The following is a 17,893-nucleotide window of genomic DNA, read 5'->3' on the forward strand; positions in this document are numbered from 1 at the left end:
GGTGATTACCCAAGGCAACACAGCATGGTGGTGGCCAAGCCAGCACTGGAACAAGGCCTCAAATGGCATCAAGCCATTTGACCATCTGGAAGACTAAAATAATGTGTTTCAGAGTATGGGTTCTGGAGCAAGGCAGGCCTGAGTTCGTGTCCTCCCTCTGCAACTTTCATTTATTCAGCAAATATTCATTGAGTGTCTGGCACGTGCCAGGCACCCGTGCTCAGTGTTGGGGACACAGGGGGACTGGATTCACATGGCCCCCGCCATCTCACAGTCTGGAGGGCGAGACAGTGAACAAATAACCAATGAATAAATAAGCTCATCACTCACTGTGGGAGAGCAAGGAGGGACATACAAGGGGTGAGGCCCTGAGACAGACAGGACAGTGGGGCAGGGGGTCCCCTCAGGGCAGTCAGGGAGGGCCTCTCTAGGGGGCATCTGAGCTGGGACCTAGACACCAAGAAGGACCAGCCACACAGAGACTGCTGCAGGGCGTCCAGGCCGAGAGCTCAGGGCAGTGAGGAGAAGTGATGCCCGAGTGAGAAAAGGAGCAGGAGAGACACGCAGAGAGAAGGGAGAGCCCCGTCAGGCAGGGCCTCGGAGGTCACGGCCAGGAACTCAGCTCCGCCCACCGAGCAGTGGGAGGTCACTGAGGGTCTGAGCCAGGAACTCAGCTCCGCCCACCGAGCAGTGGGAGGTCACTGAGGGTGGAACTCAGCTCCGCCCACCGAGCAGTGGGCGGTCACTGAGGGTCTGAGCGGCTGGCGCTGGGACCTGGCGCACTTTTTCAAGCGATCGCTCTGGCTGCTGCTATTTGTCAGTCACTCGATGGCTCTGTGACCTTGGACAGGTCGCTTAAGCTCGTGGAGCCCCGATCTCCTCACCTATAAAGTGGGGGTGACAAAGATTCCTGCCTCACCGGCCTCCTTGGAGGATGACAGGGCAATCCACAAGGAGCACTTGGCAACTCGCCCTGTGCCATCTAAGTGCCGAATGGAGCTTCTTTTTTTTTTTAATAGATCTTTATTGGCGTATAATTGCTTCATAATACTGTGTTAGTTTCTGTTGTACAACAAAGTGAATCAGCCATATGCATACATATACCCCCACATCCCCTCCCTCTTCAGCCTCCCCCCCCACCCTCCCTATCCCACCCCTCTGGGTCATCGCAAAGCACTGAGCTCATCTCCCTGTGCTATGCTGCTGCTTCCCACTAGCTAACTACTCTACATTTGGGTAGTGTATAAATGTCGATGCTACTCTCACTTCACCCCAGCTTCCCCCTCCCCCCAACCATGTCCTCAAGTCCATTCTCTATGTCTACGTCTTTATTCTTGCCCTGCCACTACATTCATCAGTACCATTTTTTTTTGATACCATATATATGTGTTAGCACACGGTATTTGTTTTTCCCTTTCTGACTTACTTCACTCTGTATGACAGACTCTAGGTCCATCCACCTCACTACAAATAACTCAGTTTCGTTTCTCTTTATGGCTGAGTAGTATTCCATTGTATGTATGTGCCACACCTTCTTTATCCATTCATCTGTCGATGGGCACTTAGGTTGTTCATTGCAGCACTATTTACAATAGCCAGGACATGGAGCTTTGCTTTTTCACATCACCACGTCCAAGGTTCTCGTCCTTCACCAGCAGGACGTCGCTCGGCCTGAACCTGTTGAAACCATAGGTCCCTCCAATTCCATCACCACCACCCAGCCTCCCACTGCCCTGGGAGCACCACAGCCTCTGGTTCTTTCTTCTCCCATTTCTTGGATGAGGCCCCCGAGGCTCACTGAAGGTCAGGACCCGTCTCAGTGCCCCTGAGAGTAGGAGGCCCGCGGACCAAGAGCCTTGGACGCCATCGTCCCTGCTCATGTCACCACATCACAAGGTAGGTTCTGCCCACATGAAGACACCGTTATTTCTGCACTGACCTCAGCCCTGGGGGTGTCTATTAAGCCCCTGTCCAGCAGAGGCCGCTGGGAGAGGCCAGCGGGAGCCCAGTGACAGGGAGCAGCCAGGCCCCGCTCTCAATTAGGGCTTTGCAAATGGCCTTAGCGTCTGTCAAAGTCACGGCTCCATCTCCTGGGTGCCCGGGATATATAACATGTCCCAATCAGGGCCAATAGGCAGCCGGGCCCTCCGTATTTGTGGAAATCCTATTTACTGGAGTGGGGCGGGCGGGGGCTTCTACCCCACATCTGCTCTGCCCGTGGCCCTGGGCAGAGTCAGGCTGGACCATTCATCCTCTTGTGCTCCAGGCAGCCCTGTCTGAGAGGCCACTGCCTCTGACACATTTCACAGCATTTGAAAATCAGCGCCCAGGCCACAGATCACCCATTCGGTGTTGTATCAAGGGATCGTCTGGCTTTCAACGCCACCCGGACAGGCACAGAGCAGAGCAGTTAAAGGCCTGGGCTTTGGAGTCAGCCCAGCGTGTGTTCAAGTTCAAGTCCGGGCTCTGCCGTGCAATGGCTGTGACTTTAGGTGAGGAAATGCCTCCCTCAGCCTCCGTCTCCTCACCTCTAAAATGAAGGGGTAGTGGCCCCTACTTTGAAAAGCTGTTGTGTGGATTAAGTAAGAGACAAAGCCTGCAGGTGCTCAGCGACAGGCAATGGTGATCACATTTACTATCCAGAGACTTCAGTATTATGGTAAGAGATGGCATTTACTAAGGGCCAGTAATGTCACCAGGGACTCTGCTAGTTCTTGTTAAACAATTTTATCTCCAGACTTCACAACCAATCCTGCAAGTAGGTAACGCTATGTCCATTCTCCAGATTAAGAAACTGAACCTGGGGTGGTTCGGGAACTTGAGCAAGGTCACCAGCTGGGGGGATGTGGGAGCTTGGCTTGTTGATTCTGGAGCTGGTTCTTCTCCTAATACACAACCCACCCTCCCAGCTCCTCTGAAAGGTCAAGTAAGGCCAGACAAACAGGCAGAACCACACCACCCTCCCTCCCTCCCTCACACCAACATTTCCTGAGCATCAGCTCCAAGTCCAGTGCTTTGTTGAGAAGTGGATACACTCAGATGGACACAGAAACACTTCCTGCCCTTAAGGAACTCAGCACCTGATGAAGGGAGAAGCAGGGCCGCTGACCCACTGCACAGAACACATATGTATCAGTTAGCTCTTGCTGCATAACAAACAATCCACAAACTTACTGGCTTAAAAGAAAGAACAATTATCTCTTCCAGTTCTGGGAGTTGGTTGGGCAGTTTCTGCTACATTTAATCATATAAGTACACTCACCTGACAGGTCAGCCAGGCTGGAGGGCCCAAGATGGCCTCATTCACCACATGCTAGTTCTTCTCCACATGCCCTCAAATCTCCCAGTAGGCAAGACAGGTTTCATTACGTGGCAGAGTGCCAAGAGGGCAAAATCAAAAGCTGCAATGCCCCTTGAGGTCTAGAAGCCAGAGCTCACTTGATGTCAATTCTGCCACATTCTGTTGGTCAAAGCAAGTTATACTCTATTGCTTGGCCAGTATCTATGACATACATTTGCGGCCCATCAGGTAAGGCTTAGTGGTCAGTTCAGAATGAGTGTGAGGGTGTTAGTTTGTGCCTTAGCTAACTGGGATCATAACTGTCTAAAAATTGTTTAATTCAGATTAAAGGATGTTGAATTACAAGGTCATTAGAATGGGTCATATCCTTTAACCAATGGAGAAACTGAGGCAGAGTCAGCCAGTGTGTGAACAGAATCAATACATCACAGAGCCAGTCTTCATATGAAGAAACTGAGACCCAGAAACAGGAATTGTCTTCACCACGTCCTACAGCAAGTCTGTGACAGAGCCAGGAGTGACTCAGGGCCCTGCCAGCCAGGGCACTCCTCCTCCCACTGCACCCCCTGAGGAAGCCAGAGACTGGGAATGGGCTGGACTCAGGCAGCTGGACAATCATCCCCACGAGATATGTGTCTGCTCTGTCCTATCTCTGTTGTGTTTTAAATGGAGTTCTTTCTGCACACCTGGCACCACACAGGCACTTAACCACTACCTCATCTCATCATGATAGAATTGTCCCCATTTTACAGATGAGAAACCAAGGCCAGGAAAGGCAGCTGATTTGCCCAGGGTCTCACAGATGGTGGGGACCATCTGCCTGACACTGAAGCCTGAGCTTCCCATGCTGGATGCGAAGGAGCTCAACCTAGATCCAGGCCCCCAGGGGCTCTGTGGCCCTCGGAGGTCTCAGGATAAAGCCCCCTGTCTGAGTAAGTGCTCCAGAGGCTTGAGTGGAGACAGCAACAGCCAAGGTCCCTTGGAACCAGTTCTGCAAGTGGAAGGCCCCTGAATGATGCTCTGGTCCATGCCCCTCCCCCTATTTTATGGATGGACAATTCGAGGCCAGACCAGGGCCCTCCCGCCGCACTGGGAGGCTGGGGGCAGGTGAGCAGGCCCCAGTCAGGCCGGCCAGACACACAAAAGGCTGCTCTGTGGCATTCAGAGAGCACGTTTATTTACAAAGCGCTTTACAAACATCAGCTTATGCCTCCCCACAGCCCCCTGCGAGGTAGGTCAGTAGTCATATCTACAGTTTACAGATGGGGAAATTGAGGCACGGAATGGGGGTGTGGCTTGCCCCATATTAAAGAGAACTTCCCACCCCCCCATCAAAAAATAAAATAAACAACAAAAGCATAGATCCTCCACCCCAAAATATACCTTCTTTCTCCAAACTCTAGAGGTGCTGAGCACCCCTGATTTAATAGCGTCCCAGTGGCCAGCCTGACCAGAAGCCACAGGAACCTCAACCCCAGGGGCTGTCATTCAGCCTTGCAGATTGTCACTGACCCACGACCCAGCCAGTGAGGCCTGAAAGTTATAGGCAGTGGGGGCTGAGGTGACTTCATTCTGCAGACATTGGGTCAAGCAGGCAAGGGACCCCACACGGGACAGGGTAGGGATGGGCAGATCCCGGTTCGGGGAAGCTCAGAGCACATTCAGGGAAGCAGAAATGGAGGGTGGGTAGGGGTCATGAGCAAAATATCCCCGGGGCTGCAGGGAGGCAGCGGGTGGAGGAGGGAGCTGACGTTCCCCCTGGGAGGACAAGTCTGAAGTGCCCACTGGCAAACCAGGGCAGAGTCCAGTCTCCCCAGGACCCTCAGGGGCTGGGCCAGATGGGATGCTAGAGGCCAAGCCCCAGTGCACTCTCTACGCATGTCCAGCCAAGCTGGGTGGAAACCCTGGCCCAGCACTTGCTCTACAGGGCTTCACTCATCTCTGCCTAGGGCTGGGATGCAATCCAGGGGCCTGAGCCTGGGTCTCCCAGAGCCGGCAGTTCTGAGCCCGTCACTCTGCCGGGCAGCGCCAGGCCTCTCAGAAGGCCTGCAGGACCCCGCGGAGGTGGGCTGGGCTGCAGTCTTGCTAAGCTCCTCCTTGGCCCGCAGCGTACCCACGGAGGTGCTGAAAGACCCTGCCCACAGTGGAAGGGGGCACCAGGATGGCCCAGCGCCCACTCCAGTAATTTCCCTGTGAGGGCTACAGCTGAGCAGAGTTGGGGGTGCAGGTCTTCCATGTCAGTCCGGGATGGTGGGCCTGGCCCTGAGTGCGCAGTGGGTGCCCCAGGCCAGGGGCCCCTGCTATCTTGACTCCAGTCCCTCCAGGTACTCCAGGGCCACATCATAGCAGAAGTGGTACTGATCCTGGGAGAGGGAGAGAAAGAATCACCAGCCTGGTCCCTCCCTAGTACCCTAGTACAGGGGCAAAGGGGCAAGCATGAGCCCTGCCCCATCGATGGGGAGAAGGGGAGAAATGGGGGTAACATTTTGGCACCAGAGGACTAGAACCCAAGGCCCAACTGTGGGGGCCAGATAAGGGAGAGGGGCGCTGAGGGGCCTGGCCGGGAGTGGACCGGGAAGTTGGAAGTGGCTGGACAAGGGGTACATGGCGCCTCACCAGGGTCTCCACCATATTGGGTTTGTAGTTTCTAAGCATTTTGGCAGCAAAGAAAACGTCTACCAGGTTGTGGCAGCGGATCATCTCCAGGACCGTGGCGCAGGCGCAGAAGGTGCCGCTGCGGCCGCCCCCATTTCTAAAGGAGAGACACGAAAGATTTGGGGCTGGGCTTGGTGGGTAGGGCAAACTCAAGGGTGAAGGGCAGGGCAGGGCCAGGGAATCCACAAGGGAGGGGCGGGGCAGGGAACCCAGATGGGAGGAGTCAGGGAGCCCAGAGGCAGCAGCAGGAAGAGAAGGTTAAGGGGATAACAGACTAGCATCCCAAGTGGAAGGTATCTAGGAAGGCAGAGCTTCCAAGAGAAACAGAGCAGATTCGAGAGAAAGGAGGCCAGACACACTCCAAGAGAAAGACACTGAGACAAAGCCAGCGACAGAAGAGGACTGCAAGGCAGCAAGCAAAAAACCAGAGAGCTGGAGAGAAAACAAACACTGGGCACACCAACCACCCCTAGTAACACAGATACACTCCCAGTCAGACCCATGGCCTCTCACACGGAGACCCTCCCATTCCCCCAGTCCCCAGCCCTCTCCCTCCACTGTTCCCTGTGACCTGGGGTGTGGGGTTCCTCTTGGGAGATGGGGGACGGACTAGGCCCTCTGTCCCTTTCTCAAGGGGTCTCTCCCACTAGAACCGAAAGCCCTCGAGGGTCACGCCCTGCCTGACTCAGCTCCCTGCCCCTGCCGCCCATGTGCCCAGCCTGACACAGGGAAGGGTAAGTGCTGAAAGCATGAAAACGTGGGAGGCAAAGAAGTGACTGCACCCAGATGTGAGTGAATAAACGAATCTGTGAATGAGGCATGTGAATGAATGAATGAAAAAAGCTACAGACAGACAGACATGAACAAAGACCAGAATTCCATTGATTTGGAAAGTATGTTACCGTATCATGGGCTAAACTAACTATTCTGACAAGACTCTCTCTAATTAAATTGGCAAAGTCAAACATCACACAGAGGGTACTGGACGGGTGTTCAGGATTGAGTCCACACCCTGGAAAGTGACTGGGCTCCTCCATGGAAGGCAGGGCCAGCCTCGCCTGGCTGGGCAGAGTCCAGGCCGCGCTGTCTGGGAGCTCAGGGTTTGGGTGCAACAGCCCCGAGGCCCTCTCTCACACTGGCCTCTGCCCCGGTCCCGTGGGGCCCTGACCCCTCCTCCCAGCCGAGGGAGGGCCGGCACTCACAGGCAGTGTACGATGGTGCGCCCGTCCCCGCTCTCTGCCTGCCACTTGTCCAGCTCGGCCAACAGGCGCAGGAAGGCCTTCTTGGAGTCCGGCGTGTCCCGGTACGCAGACCAGCGCAGGAACTGGAAGTGTCGCACCAGCAGGTGCCCCTCCTGCAGCTGGGGGTGCGGGCAATCAGCCAGGGGACATGAGTGCCAAGGGTTGCACGGCCCCCTGGGGACCTCAAGAGGGTCATTCAAAGCCACTCAGCCCCCACCCAGGTTCTCATCCTGGAGCTCCCAGATCACTCACCCGAGAGATGTTCTGCACCCGGAAAACGCGGGTCACCAAGTCCTCGTCCGCTGCGCCTGACACGAACTCCACCTCCATGAGGCCATACTGCTGCCGGCCAGGCTCAGGCCAGTACTGCAGGCATGGCTGGGAGCGTGGGCAGAGGGGGCGGAGCAGAGCTGAGCTGAGCCGGCTGGGCAGCTGCCGCCCACGCCCACCCCCAGACTTGCACGCTTGCCCGGGGCCCACCATTCACTCCAGACTCACCTTCAGTTCCCCCCACATCCCACCACTCACCCGTCAGACCGCAGCGCATGCCCGCCCCAGTGCGTTTGTACTGACACACTCAGGTTAGCCGAGGCAAACCCTTTATAGTGGTACACGGACACTCACTGCCGCGCCACGAGACAGCTACACCCAACACACTCGCCAGCACACACATCTACACGAAGTTGCCTTCTTCCAGGGACAGGCCTCAGATCACCCCCACCCACGCCAGCAGCCCTGCCCCACGGCCCTCCAGCATCAGCTCACAGCCGTGAGGTGTCCCTGTGCTGCAACACAGCTCAGCACCCCGACTCCTGCCCCAAGATCGCTCTGTGCAGTCAGGGTCCTAAATGTACCCCCTCCAGGCCACAGACTCAAGACAGTGGAGAGACACAGGAGAAGCAGCCCACACACACGTACATACACGGGTCCTCTGGGCAGCTGGTCCAAGGCCCCAGCTTCTAGCAGCCTTCTAGCAAGGCTCTTCCTTTCTCTGGGCCCCAGTTTCTCCATCTGTGAAATGGTCCCTAGGCTCCTCCCAGACAACACCATGTTCCATCTGCCTCCCTCTCTGACCACGAAGAGAGGACACTACCTTCCTCCTTTGCCTGGGGCCTGGCAACTCCTTGCATTCAGGCCTTTACACGTGCTGCTCCCTCTCCATGGATCACTCATCTCCCACCTCTTCACCTAGTTAACTCTACCCTTCCTACACATCTCAGCTCAGATATTACCTCCTCCAGGAAGACCTCCCTGATCAATCATCCCCCCAGGCTCTTGTGTGTCCCTGTGCCAGGTCCATGATAGCCCTCTCCCTCTGCTGTCATGATCAGTTTTTGTACCTGCTTACCCCTGGACCGTGAGATCTGGGAGGGGCCGTGTGTTCTTCTGTCTCCCCACCGGGCTGACAGGGAGTGGCCCGTGAGGAAAGGTGGTTGAATGAATGAGCAAATGGGTGACCAGTGAATGACATCTGTGCGAGAGTCCCTATGGGCCCCTCGCCTCCATCTGAGCAAGGGCAGGTCCTTGCCACATGGGATTCCCTGTCCAGGTGCTGGAGCCCATTACCCTGCAGTTCTAGGTCATTTATACCAAGCGCCTGACTTGCAAAGAACCCAGTTAACCATCTTCCCCAGGCAGCCATTAAGAGGCTGTCATGCTCATTTTACAGCAAATCTTCCTGGGCCTCCTGGGATGGGGACCTGGGGAGAGCGGGGGCCCAGAGATCTAGAGAAGATGGTCATGCAGGGTGGAAGGCTGGGCGTCTGTACCTCCCAGGAGTTCCAGCTTTGGGAGCCCTGAAAGGAAATGAGGGTAGCTGCCCCTAGGCTGAATTCACTGACCAGTGTCTGGACCAACCTCAGAAGCGACTGTCACCCTCATCATCTTCATCCCTGCCATGTACCGAGCACCTGCTATGTGCCGGGCATGACACAGTGCTAAGCATACATCTCACATGGTCCTGACAATAACCCCTGAGAGAACAGGTGCTGTGATAGCCCCCATTTCACAGAGAAGGAAGCTGAGGCTCAGAGAGGTAGATCAACTTACCCTAGATCAAACAGTCGGAAGGTAAGGAGGCTGGAATTTTACTCTGCCTCAAAGGCCCCCATCATGAGCAGTTTCGCTGAGTGACTGAAAAAGCAGAGGCTCTGGGAGGAGGCAGCCCAGGGTAGGGGGCACAGCTCTGCCACTGCCCAGCTATGTGACCTTGGAGAAGTCACTTCACCTCTCTGGGTCTTAATTTTCTCACCTGAAGCCCATAAGCAGAGTCCCTGGCGTACATCAGATGCTCCGTAAAGAACAGCTATTTTTCTCTAGTCTGAGCCTCGTTTTACAGACAAGGAAACTGAGGCTCTGGGAGGAAGTAGGACACATCTAAGGTCCCTACTCAGCAAGTAGGTGGCAGAGCTGGGTTCCAACCACTGACTTTTGAGATGTGCCCTTGAATACACTGAGGTCCTAGGCTGCAGGTAGCCAGCCTGCCCGGCCAGCAGGGCCCTCACCCAGGCGGAGTTGGACTGGTGCAGCTGGTTGAGCATGACGATGGAGGTGCACCCGTAGTCGTAGACCAGCCGCCAGAAGTCAGGCGTGGTGCTCTGCAGTGGGTGCAGGGTCACGATGAAGGCTGCGCTCCGCGTGTAGCTCTGCAGGGAAACCAGAACTCAGTGCCCCGACATTGCCAAGCCTCTGCAACAGACTGTCCTCCTGCCCTGCCCACCACAGCTCTGCCCCCAAAGGACCAGGCTGCCTCCAAGGGCCCAATTTGGAGGCTGGCCAGCAACTGAGGCCTCAGTTGATGGGGTGAGCCCCCAGACCTCTAATGCCCAAGCCCATGGCCCCCAGGAGCTAAAGGGCAAAAGGTTCCCAATGGGTGGCAATGGGAGCTTGGGCATGGTAGGCAGAGGCTGGCCAAGCTTGCTCCCTGCCTCAGTGCCTTTGCACCTGCTATTCCTGTTGCCAGGAACAAATTTCCCAAGTGTATACATGGCTCTCTCCCTCACTTCTTTCTGGTCTTTGCTTAACTTCACCTCTTCAAAGTGGCCCTCCTTACGAACTCATTAAAAATTGCCACACACATACCCCAAGACCCACATTAAATACTTCTTCTGCCTGGTTGTTTTTTGTAGAAATTACCAGCGACTGACATTCCATTGCATATTTGTTTGTTGACTGTCTCAACCCATTCCCCAAATACAAGGTTCAGGAGGGCAGAGATTCCAGGGTGTGGTCTGTGCCCAGAACTTTGTAGGGGTTCAATAAATATTTTTGAATAAATAAATAGCTAGGTCCCTTCCAACTCCACGGATCAAAGGTCTGACACCCCAACCCAGGACCCCAGACCAGTGACCGGTACTGACTCTGTTCCCTGCTCCCAACCTGGCCCCTCCAGGTGGGCTGGCACCAGCCTTCCCCCCTTTCAGTGCCCCAGCCCAAGTCTCCTCCTGGTGCCCTGCCTTGACCCACCTGTGCCATGTCCCCCTTCCTCTCCTGATGCTCTTCTCTTCCGACCCCCTCCCCAGGGCTCACTGAAGGCTCCCTGACTGCCAGCTCCTGAAGGCCAGGCCCAGCCAGGCTCCAAACCTCAGGCCTGGGCACCCAGTGGAGCTCCCTGCAGAGTTAACCACCCGCAACAGACCCCAGCTGGCCCCAAGATTAGCTCACTCAACCCAAGCATCAGGGCCTCCTGGCTCCTGGGACTCATGGTTCACGAGGCAAAAGGCTTTGCGTGGCTGGGATCAAGTGCGTGAGATATCATGGCCCCAGGGAAGCTTCGCCACCTTACTCGCCCATTCCCATCCAAGGCCAGGGAGCCAGTGTGACCCTCTCCAGCTCAGAGACTCTCAGGACCTCAGAGAGCCTCCTTTCCATCCCCCCATGTGCAGATGGGCACGCTGAGGCCAAAGAGCAAGCTGAGAGGGAGGCCACAGATTCCTACGTCCCCATCCAAAGCTCGCCAGCACCCTCTGCCTCCTCTCCAGGGCCCCGGCCCCCTCTCCCTTCACTCCCTGCAGTGGCTGGGGCCACTCCCCCACTTGCCTTCAGCTCGCTCCAGGAAGCCCCTGGGAAGCAAGTGTGGGAGCTTTCCCTCCTTAGAGAAACCCCACTGTCCCCTGCACCTGCGTGCCAAGGGGCCCTGGCCAGGAACTGGGCCAAGAAAGGCCCATCTCCCTCGTCCCTGCTGTAGGGGAACCTCCCTCCCCTCAGCTCTCATTTCCACGTGGAGGTACGTCCAGTGGTGACACACCTGGCCTCGGCCCACCTTCAGGCACTCCTCCCATGGGCAAGTTTGGGATGAGGACGGAGCGCGCTGAGCTTGGCCCCTTCCCTGCTTTTTCCAGGCCAGCCCGTCCTGTCCTCAGAAGGTGTGCATTCAACTGCTGCTGCACCCTCCCACAGGAAAGGCCTATCCCTGATGTAGGGGGCATGAGTGGGGCTGTGGCTGGACAGCTGTGGCCGGGAGGACCGGTCTGCCTGCCTGAGGGGTGAAGGAGCAGACAGTCCACTTAGCCACATCGCTGAAGTCACATTCTCCAGTGTCACTGGCTTTCTTAAAACGGTAACATTTTACCTCCACCTGTCTGGCCCCTACACCTCTCTCTCAACTGGGTCCAGTTGGGGAAGGAGTGAGGGGACACTCCCAGACTCATCCCCCTCAGGTAGCAGCACCTGGGAGTTATTCACTGGACCCTAAAGCCCCTGGTCTGCTTGCAATGCCCAGTAAAGGCGGTGGAGCCCCCTGAGCTGGGAGCAAGGGAAGGGGCTCCTAAACAGCTCCTGAGCCCTCAGACCAATACCAGGCTGGGCCAGGGAACAAGTCACTACTCCAGGCCAGGTCCTGGGCAGGCTCTAGCTCGACCACCCCAAGACAAGCTCCCCTGGCTCCAGATATCAAATCTCAAGTCCCAACCCCAAACCCTCCCAGCCTCCCCAGTCAAAGCCCTCGAATCACTCATCCTACCCCAGGCTCTGCTGGGCCTGACCCTGGAGACAGCCCTGTCTGAACTCCACCACCCAGACTTCTATTCAGGCCAGGGGTAATACCTGAAGGGGGCACTGGCTTAAGTGCCCTGAATGGAAGATCCTTGGGGGAAGGAGGACCACACAATGGGCCTGGTCCCAAGAAAGGCAGAGGGTCCCCCTAATCAGAGCCCTCAGCTCTGTCCCCCTGGCTCCTGGACCTTCCCAGATGCTGCTGGGTGGGAGAGTCCCAGAGCCCACCCCACCCCCATGGGCACCCCCGTGCCCTCACATCTGTCAGGGCTGCATTGATGTAGTTGTTGGGGTCACCATCGGTGGAGATGAGGAAGGGCAGGCAGCGGTCAGGCGGCAGGACGTCCATGCTGCGGTTCTTGTCCCGGTTCCGGGGCAGCAGGGCGATGCTGCACTCCTCCACATCCAGCGGCGGCGTGACCGAGTTCAGCGTCTACAAGGAGTGGGGAGAGGAAAGGGAGGTGACTCCTGTGTTTGTGGGGCCTCCTCCCAGCCCCATGAAGGAGATGGGGCTGGGTTATTAGGCCCATTTAATGGATGGAGAAACTGAGGTCCAGAGGGAAGGGAGAGAGGGAAGGACACAGGCTCCCTGTGTCCAGGATGCCAGGGCCTGGACAGAGCTCTGGGGACTGGAGTCTGCCTGCTCAGCACCTATGTAACTTTAGACAAGCTACTGTATCTCTCAGCCTCATTTTCCCTCAACTGTAAAATGGGATAATAATATGCCAACCTCACGGGGCTGCTGGGAGGATAAGTGAGATAATATCAAGCCTGGCACAGGCACAGCTGTCAATACACAGATGGCGCCATGAGGGTCATTACCAGGTGCTTGCAAGGAGCTAAGCCCGGAAACCCCATATCTTCCACAAAGCAGACTCCAGGGACTGACACAGGTGGTCACCTTCCTCCATCATGGCCCTGTCAAGGGACACCTGGCACAATAGCAAGCCAGGGACTCTGGGTCACGTCCCCTACCCTCCCGCCTTCATGCCTCATGCATCCTGATTCGCCGGGTCTCCATTTCTTCTCTTATTCTTGGGGCTCCCTACCAGGGAACCCAGTCTCTCATGGTCCTCAGGGCTCAACATCCTTCTCCAGGAATCACAGAGAACATTTCCTGTGACATCACTCTATGCCCGTCCTAGAGCGCCAGGCCCCCGGCATGTACCACCAAACCCTCACGGGAACCTTGGAGTAGAAAGGACATCTGGGGTCTCTCTGTACCCAGTGACCATGCTCAAACTTCTCTGGCGAACCAGCCTTCTCCCACCTCAGTCATGTGACATGGTGAGACTGGCCCTGCCCCGAGAACCAGGCCTAGGCCGATCTGTGTGCTCCATCTCTCTGGTCCCAGTGATCAGCTCAGAAATGGGCACATGAGAGTCTGGTTGGGACTTTTATTGGGGCCGTTGGGAGCATGAACTGCCCTCTTCCAGAGTCTTCTGACGGCAAAGATAACATAAGCCTGACACCGTGAGGGGCCAGAGTGTGGGTCTGAGAATGAAGCCAAAAACAGAAGAAAGCAGAACCAAAAATGGACACAGACTAAATCCTGGCATCATCACTTGAACCCCTGGATCCAGCCATAACTAAAGCTGCACCACCCTCAGACTTTTCAGTTACAAGAGCCACTGAGCTGGACTTTTATCACCTACAACCAGAAGAATCCTAATGACTACAAGGACTGCAAGGACAATATTAACTATCTTTCTTTTCTGGGTAAGAGAACTGTGGTTTAGAGAGGTCAAGTGATTCGTTCAAGGTTATTCACAGCTCTTAACTAGGTAAGGCAGGATTTGAACCCAGGTTTATCTGACTCCAAAGCCTGGGCTCTTAATTTCTTAGATGCACCACCTCCTCCACTGTCTCTAAGTCCTTCCTAGTAACCCAGCTCTGTGCATCCTGCTTGGCCCTCGGTGACTCCTACAGCACTGAGGACCTCCCAATACTACACACACACACACTCACATACTCATAAACCACACCTATACACATACACTCGTGCCCCACCTGGAACTCCTCCCGCAGCTGGGAGGAATTACTCTGAGGGTCAATGCGGATCATCTCCTTATAGGTGGCCTTGAATTCGCTGACAGGGATGGTGGTCTCCCCACACAGGCAGGCCTCCAGGATTGCATCATGGATAAAGATGTACTGCTCCTGGAGCAGGAGACAAGAATATGAGGAACCAGGAGAGGAGCAGAAGGTAGAGATTTTAAGGTTGAGGGGGGAGGCAAGCTCATGTTTGAGGCTGGGTTGCTCTGAGGTGGAGTCCAACCACCTGTTACTACAGGTTGGACCCACTGTACCTGAAACAACCTTCAGGGATGTTTGCTCACTTATCTCATATTTCATCCCCATAATAACCCTATGAGAAGCTCTGAAGGTGAGGGGACAGCCCAGGGTCACACGTCTAGTGAGGAGACAAACCCAGTAAGCATTATGCCTTGACTGTAGAACCTATGACCTTGGCACAGTGCCGTCTGACCTCACCCAACTGAACACAGTGGAGCTGAGTTTGGGAAGACCCTAAGAGGCTGGCCGACCAAGTTCAGGGATGGGAAAGAACAAGGGGACATCCTAGGACACCCTTCTGACACACTCCACCGGCTTCAAGCTCCTGAACGAGGGACACTCCTGCTGGAGGGGAAGCGGGGAGAGGGCTGCAACCCCACCTCAGTCTGGATCATGTTGACGCGCCGGGAGCAGAGGGTCTTCACGCAGTTGTAAATGTCCACGACCCCCTCACACTCCGCCATGTCCAGCATCACATCCAGAACGATGTAGCAACCTGTGCGGCCAGTGCCCGCGCTGGGGAGAGAGCGGCCCAGGCCAGGTCAGGACCTTGGGGAGGAAGCCCGGGACCAAGCAGAAGAAGAGAAGAGGGTGCCTGGGGCCCCTGGCCATATCTACACCACACAGGGGATGGGGGATACAGGAGGAGCCAGACACAAGGCTGCTTGGAAGAGTTCCGGTGAAATGTGATAGAGGACAGAGTGGGGGCTGGGCCTTGGGGAAGGAGAGGAAAGAAAGGGTAGGGAGAATGCAGATGTGAAACCAGCCCAACTTAGCAGCTGTGACTGGGGGAGAGGAACAAAGGTGCTGCTCAGAGAACATTAATCCAAGAATGTTCTGGTCTCCTGGATGTCCCCAAATCTCCTGCACATCCTTCAAAGCCCTACGCACTCAAACCCACTCACATACTCAGTGGATCCTCCAGCAGATGTCATGCTTTTGAGCTCCCAGAGCAATTTGGGTGGACTTTTATCAAAACCTTCCTTCCTGCTCCGTGGTCACTGTTTAGGTGGCTGTCTCCCTCACCAACTGGGAGCTCCTTGAGAGCTGGGCTGGGTCGGGCCCAATTCTGGGATCCTCACATTCAGCACCAGGTTGAGCAGAGTTGAGAGGAGGGGGGAGGACAAAGATGACACCAAGATCTCACGCTTGAAAATGGCAGTAGCAAAGTGTCAGCCACAAAGACACACAGCCACCGGGTCTCCCGTACACCGCTGCTGGGGGCTTGAATTAGTGCAACGACTCTGGAAAACTGTTTGTAGTACCTAGTAAGGCTGAACATTCGCACAGAGCAATTCCACTCCTACGAACATACCTCCCTGGAGGGTGTGTGTGTGTCGGCCAAAAGACATGTAACAGAATGTCCTTAGTAGCACTATTCATGACAGCTCAAAGCCGGAAATGCCTATCCATGGCAGAGTGGATAAACACATTGGGGTTTATTCACCCAGTGGAACAGGATACAACATGGATGAACCTTATAAACATACGGTTAAGGGAAAGTCAGATTCCGAAGTGCACCTGATGCATGGTTCCATTTACACAAAGTTCAAGAGCATGCAAAATGAATCTGTGGTTTAGAAGTCAGGATAGTGATTGCTCTGGAAGGGAAGACGGGGATACAGACCAGAAGGGGGCTCCAGGGGCACACTTGCTCAAAGGAAGCAAATGGATCTCAGTCCTGCCTGGTGCCTCGCCAGCCCCTCACCCCCTCCATGTCTCCAGCGCCCCCTCGGCATCTGAGAGAAGGGCCTCCCCAGGTCTTGGGGAGCACACAAGGGTGCCAACTCCAGAGCCAAAGCTCAAAGGGCAAAGGGCCCCTGGTGGTCATTCTCCCCTGTCCTCTGTCTCTGAGCAGGAAGGACCCAAGTCCAGTCTCGTTTAGGGACCTCCAACAGCCCCATTCCCCGCCCCTCTTCTCCCTGGGCTTCCCGGCACCCCACCTGCAGTGGATGACAATGGGCCCAGCATCAGGAGGTGTGGAGGCCTTCACGCGCCGGATGAAAGCCAGCAGCCCCGTGGCGTGGTAGGGGACGCCGTGCTCCGGCCACGCCGTGAAGTGGAACTGGCGGACCTCGTGGCGAGCAGAGTAGCCTCTCTGGGGAGACAAGAGTAGTAACAGTCAGAGTCCCTGCTGGCATCTATCAGACACTTGCTGTGTGCCGGGCACTGGGGTGAGCATCTCACCGCAAGAACTCAGTTCACCCCAATGACACTCAAGAGGTGGGTATTAATGATTCACTGTACAGGTGAGAAAACTAAGGCTCTAAAGAGGAGAAACCACTTGCCCGAAGTTAGACGAGACAGATGTTATGCAGGAGTTGGGCTGGGATCTTCCTGATGCCACACCTGCGTTAGTAGTCACCCACCTCTACCGCCTGGATTACACAACAGCCCTAGGAGATCATTTTGACTCTCCAGGTCTTAGTTCAAAGGGGGAAAACTATCTTTCTTCCGAGGATATTATAGACGATCAAGTGGGACCATGATTAGGACAATCTGGTCATGCCTGACCCTGTGGCTTTTCATGAGTGATGTAACCACTCTGAGCCTCACTTTCCTTAACTATAAAATGGGTCTAAGGGCAAAGGCCTAATCCCACAGAGCTTTCCAGGGCTGAAACAATATGTGCAACGGGCTTAGCACAGAGCCTAGCACAGAACAGGACCGGCACCTGGGCTGCGACCCGCATCATCCTCATCGCCTCAACTTCCTCTCGGAGTCGCCAGCAAAGACGGCCACCTTTCCACCCGTCCACGGTGCTCTCAGCAGTTACCGAGTAGCTGCCTTGCTGGGCAGGCAGCGGGGCCCTTCCCACCCTCCACTCCTGGGCTGGGGGAGGTGGGCTCTGCCCCACCTCGCAGGCAGCCTGGGAAGGGCCCCGTGACGACAGGAGACTCACCCGCTCCAGGGCAAAGCTGCGCACAACATACTCCGCTAGGATCTCCGTCTTCACCAGCGTGATCTTGATGTCCCCATACATGTCCGAGTCCTCTGGCCAGTACCGCGAGCATTTCACCTGGAGTCCCCACGGGGCAGGTTCAGCGGGCTCTTCACTGCCCCCTGACCCACCACACCCGTCCCCCACGGCCCCACTTACCCTGCCCACCTCCACCAGCTTGGTGATCATGACAATGCTGGAACAGTGCTCCTGCCACACCATGCGCCAGAAGTCGTAGACCATCTCGGGCTTTGGCCCTGGGGGCACAGAGGATGCCTGTCCCTGAGGCCAGGTCTCCACCCAGGCCCAGCACACGGCTGCCCCGCACCACCACCCCAGGCCAGGAGACTCCTGAGCCCCAAATGGGGGCTTCGTGCTCACCCCACACACACCCCACCAACTGCCAACTCATGCCTGTTGGGCCCTGGGGGTGGGCATTATCGGGGAGGGCCTGCCTGGAGACACCCC

General features: G+C 55.9%; 1 protein-coding gene across 6 annotated transcripts in view; it reads right to left on the reverse strand.

Annotated features, from left to right (window-relative positions):
* Window positions 1-4,456: 4,456 nt before the first annotated feature.
* The window catches only part of PTPRU (protein tyrosine phosphatase receptor type U), an 83,671-nt gene continuing 70,234 nt past the window's right edge, over window positions 4,457-17,893 (reverse strand). For 4 of the 6 annotated variants that reach the window (XM_004266564.4, XM_049712191.1, XM_004266562.4 and 1 more), the window contains 11 exons: window positions 17,585-17,682; window positions 17,387-17,503; window positions 16,428-16,582; window positions 14,865-15,000; window positions 14,200-14,349; window positions 12,449-12,622; window positions 9,702-9,842; window positions 7,450-7,575; window positions 7,159-7,316; window positions 5,918-6,053; window positions 4,457-5,664 (listed from right to left, as the gene is read on the reverse strand). In XM_004266564.4, the coding sequence (XP_004266612.1) occupies window positions 5,602-5,664; window positions 5,918-6,053; window positions 7,159-7,316; window positions 7,450-7,575; window positions 9,702-9,842; window positions 12,449-12,622; window positions 14,200-14,349; window positions 14,865-15,000; window positions 16,428-16,582; window positions 17,387-17,503; window positions 17,585-17,682 (1,454 nt within the window). In that variant the 3' untranslated portion in view covers window positions 4,457-5,601. Of the gene's footprint in view, window positions 5,665-5,917; window positions 6,054-7,158; window positions 7,317-7,449; window positions 7,576-9,701; window positions 9,843-12,448; window positions 12,623-14,199; window positions 14,350-14,864; window positions 15,001-16,427; window positions 16,583-17,386; window positions 17,683-17,893 lie in introns of all 6 variants that reach the window. The other 2 variants (XM_049712186.1, XM_049712182.1) reach the window with 1 other exon arrangement.

Source organism: Orcinus orca, chromosome 1, assembly GCF_937001465.1.
Source record: "Orcinus orca chromosome 1, mOrcOrc1.1, whole genome shotgun sequence".
Lineage (NCBI taxonomy): Eukaryota > Metazoa > Chordata > Mammalia > Artiodactyla > Delphinidae > Orcinus > Orcinus orca.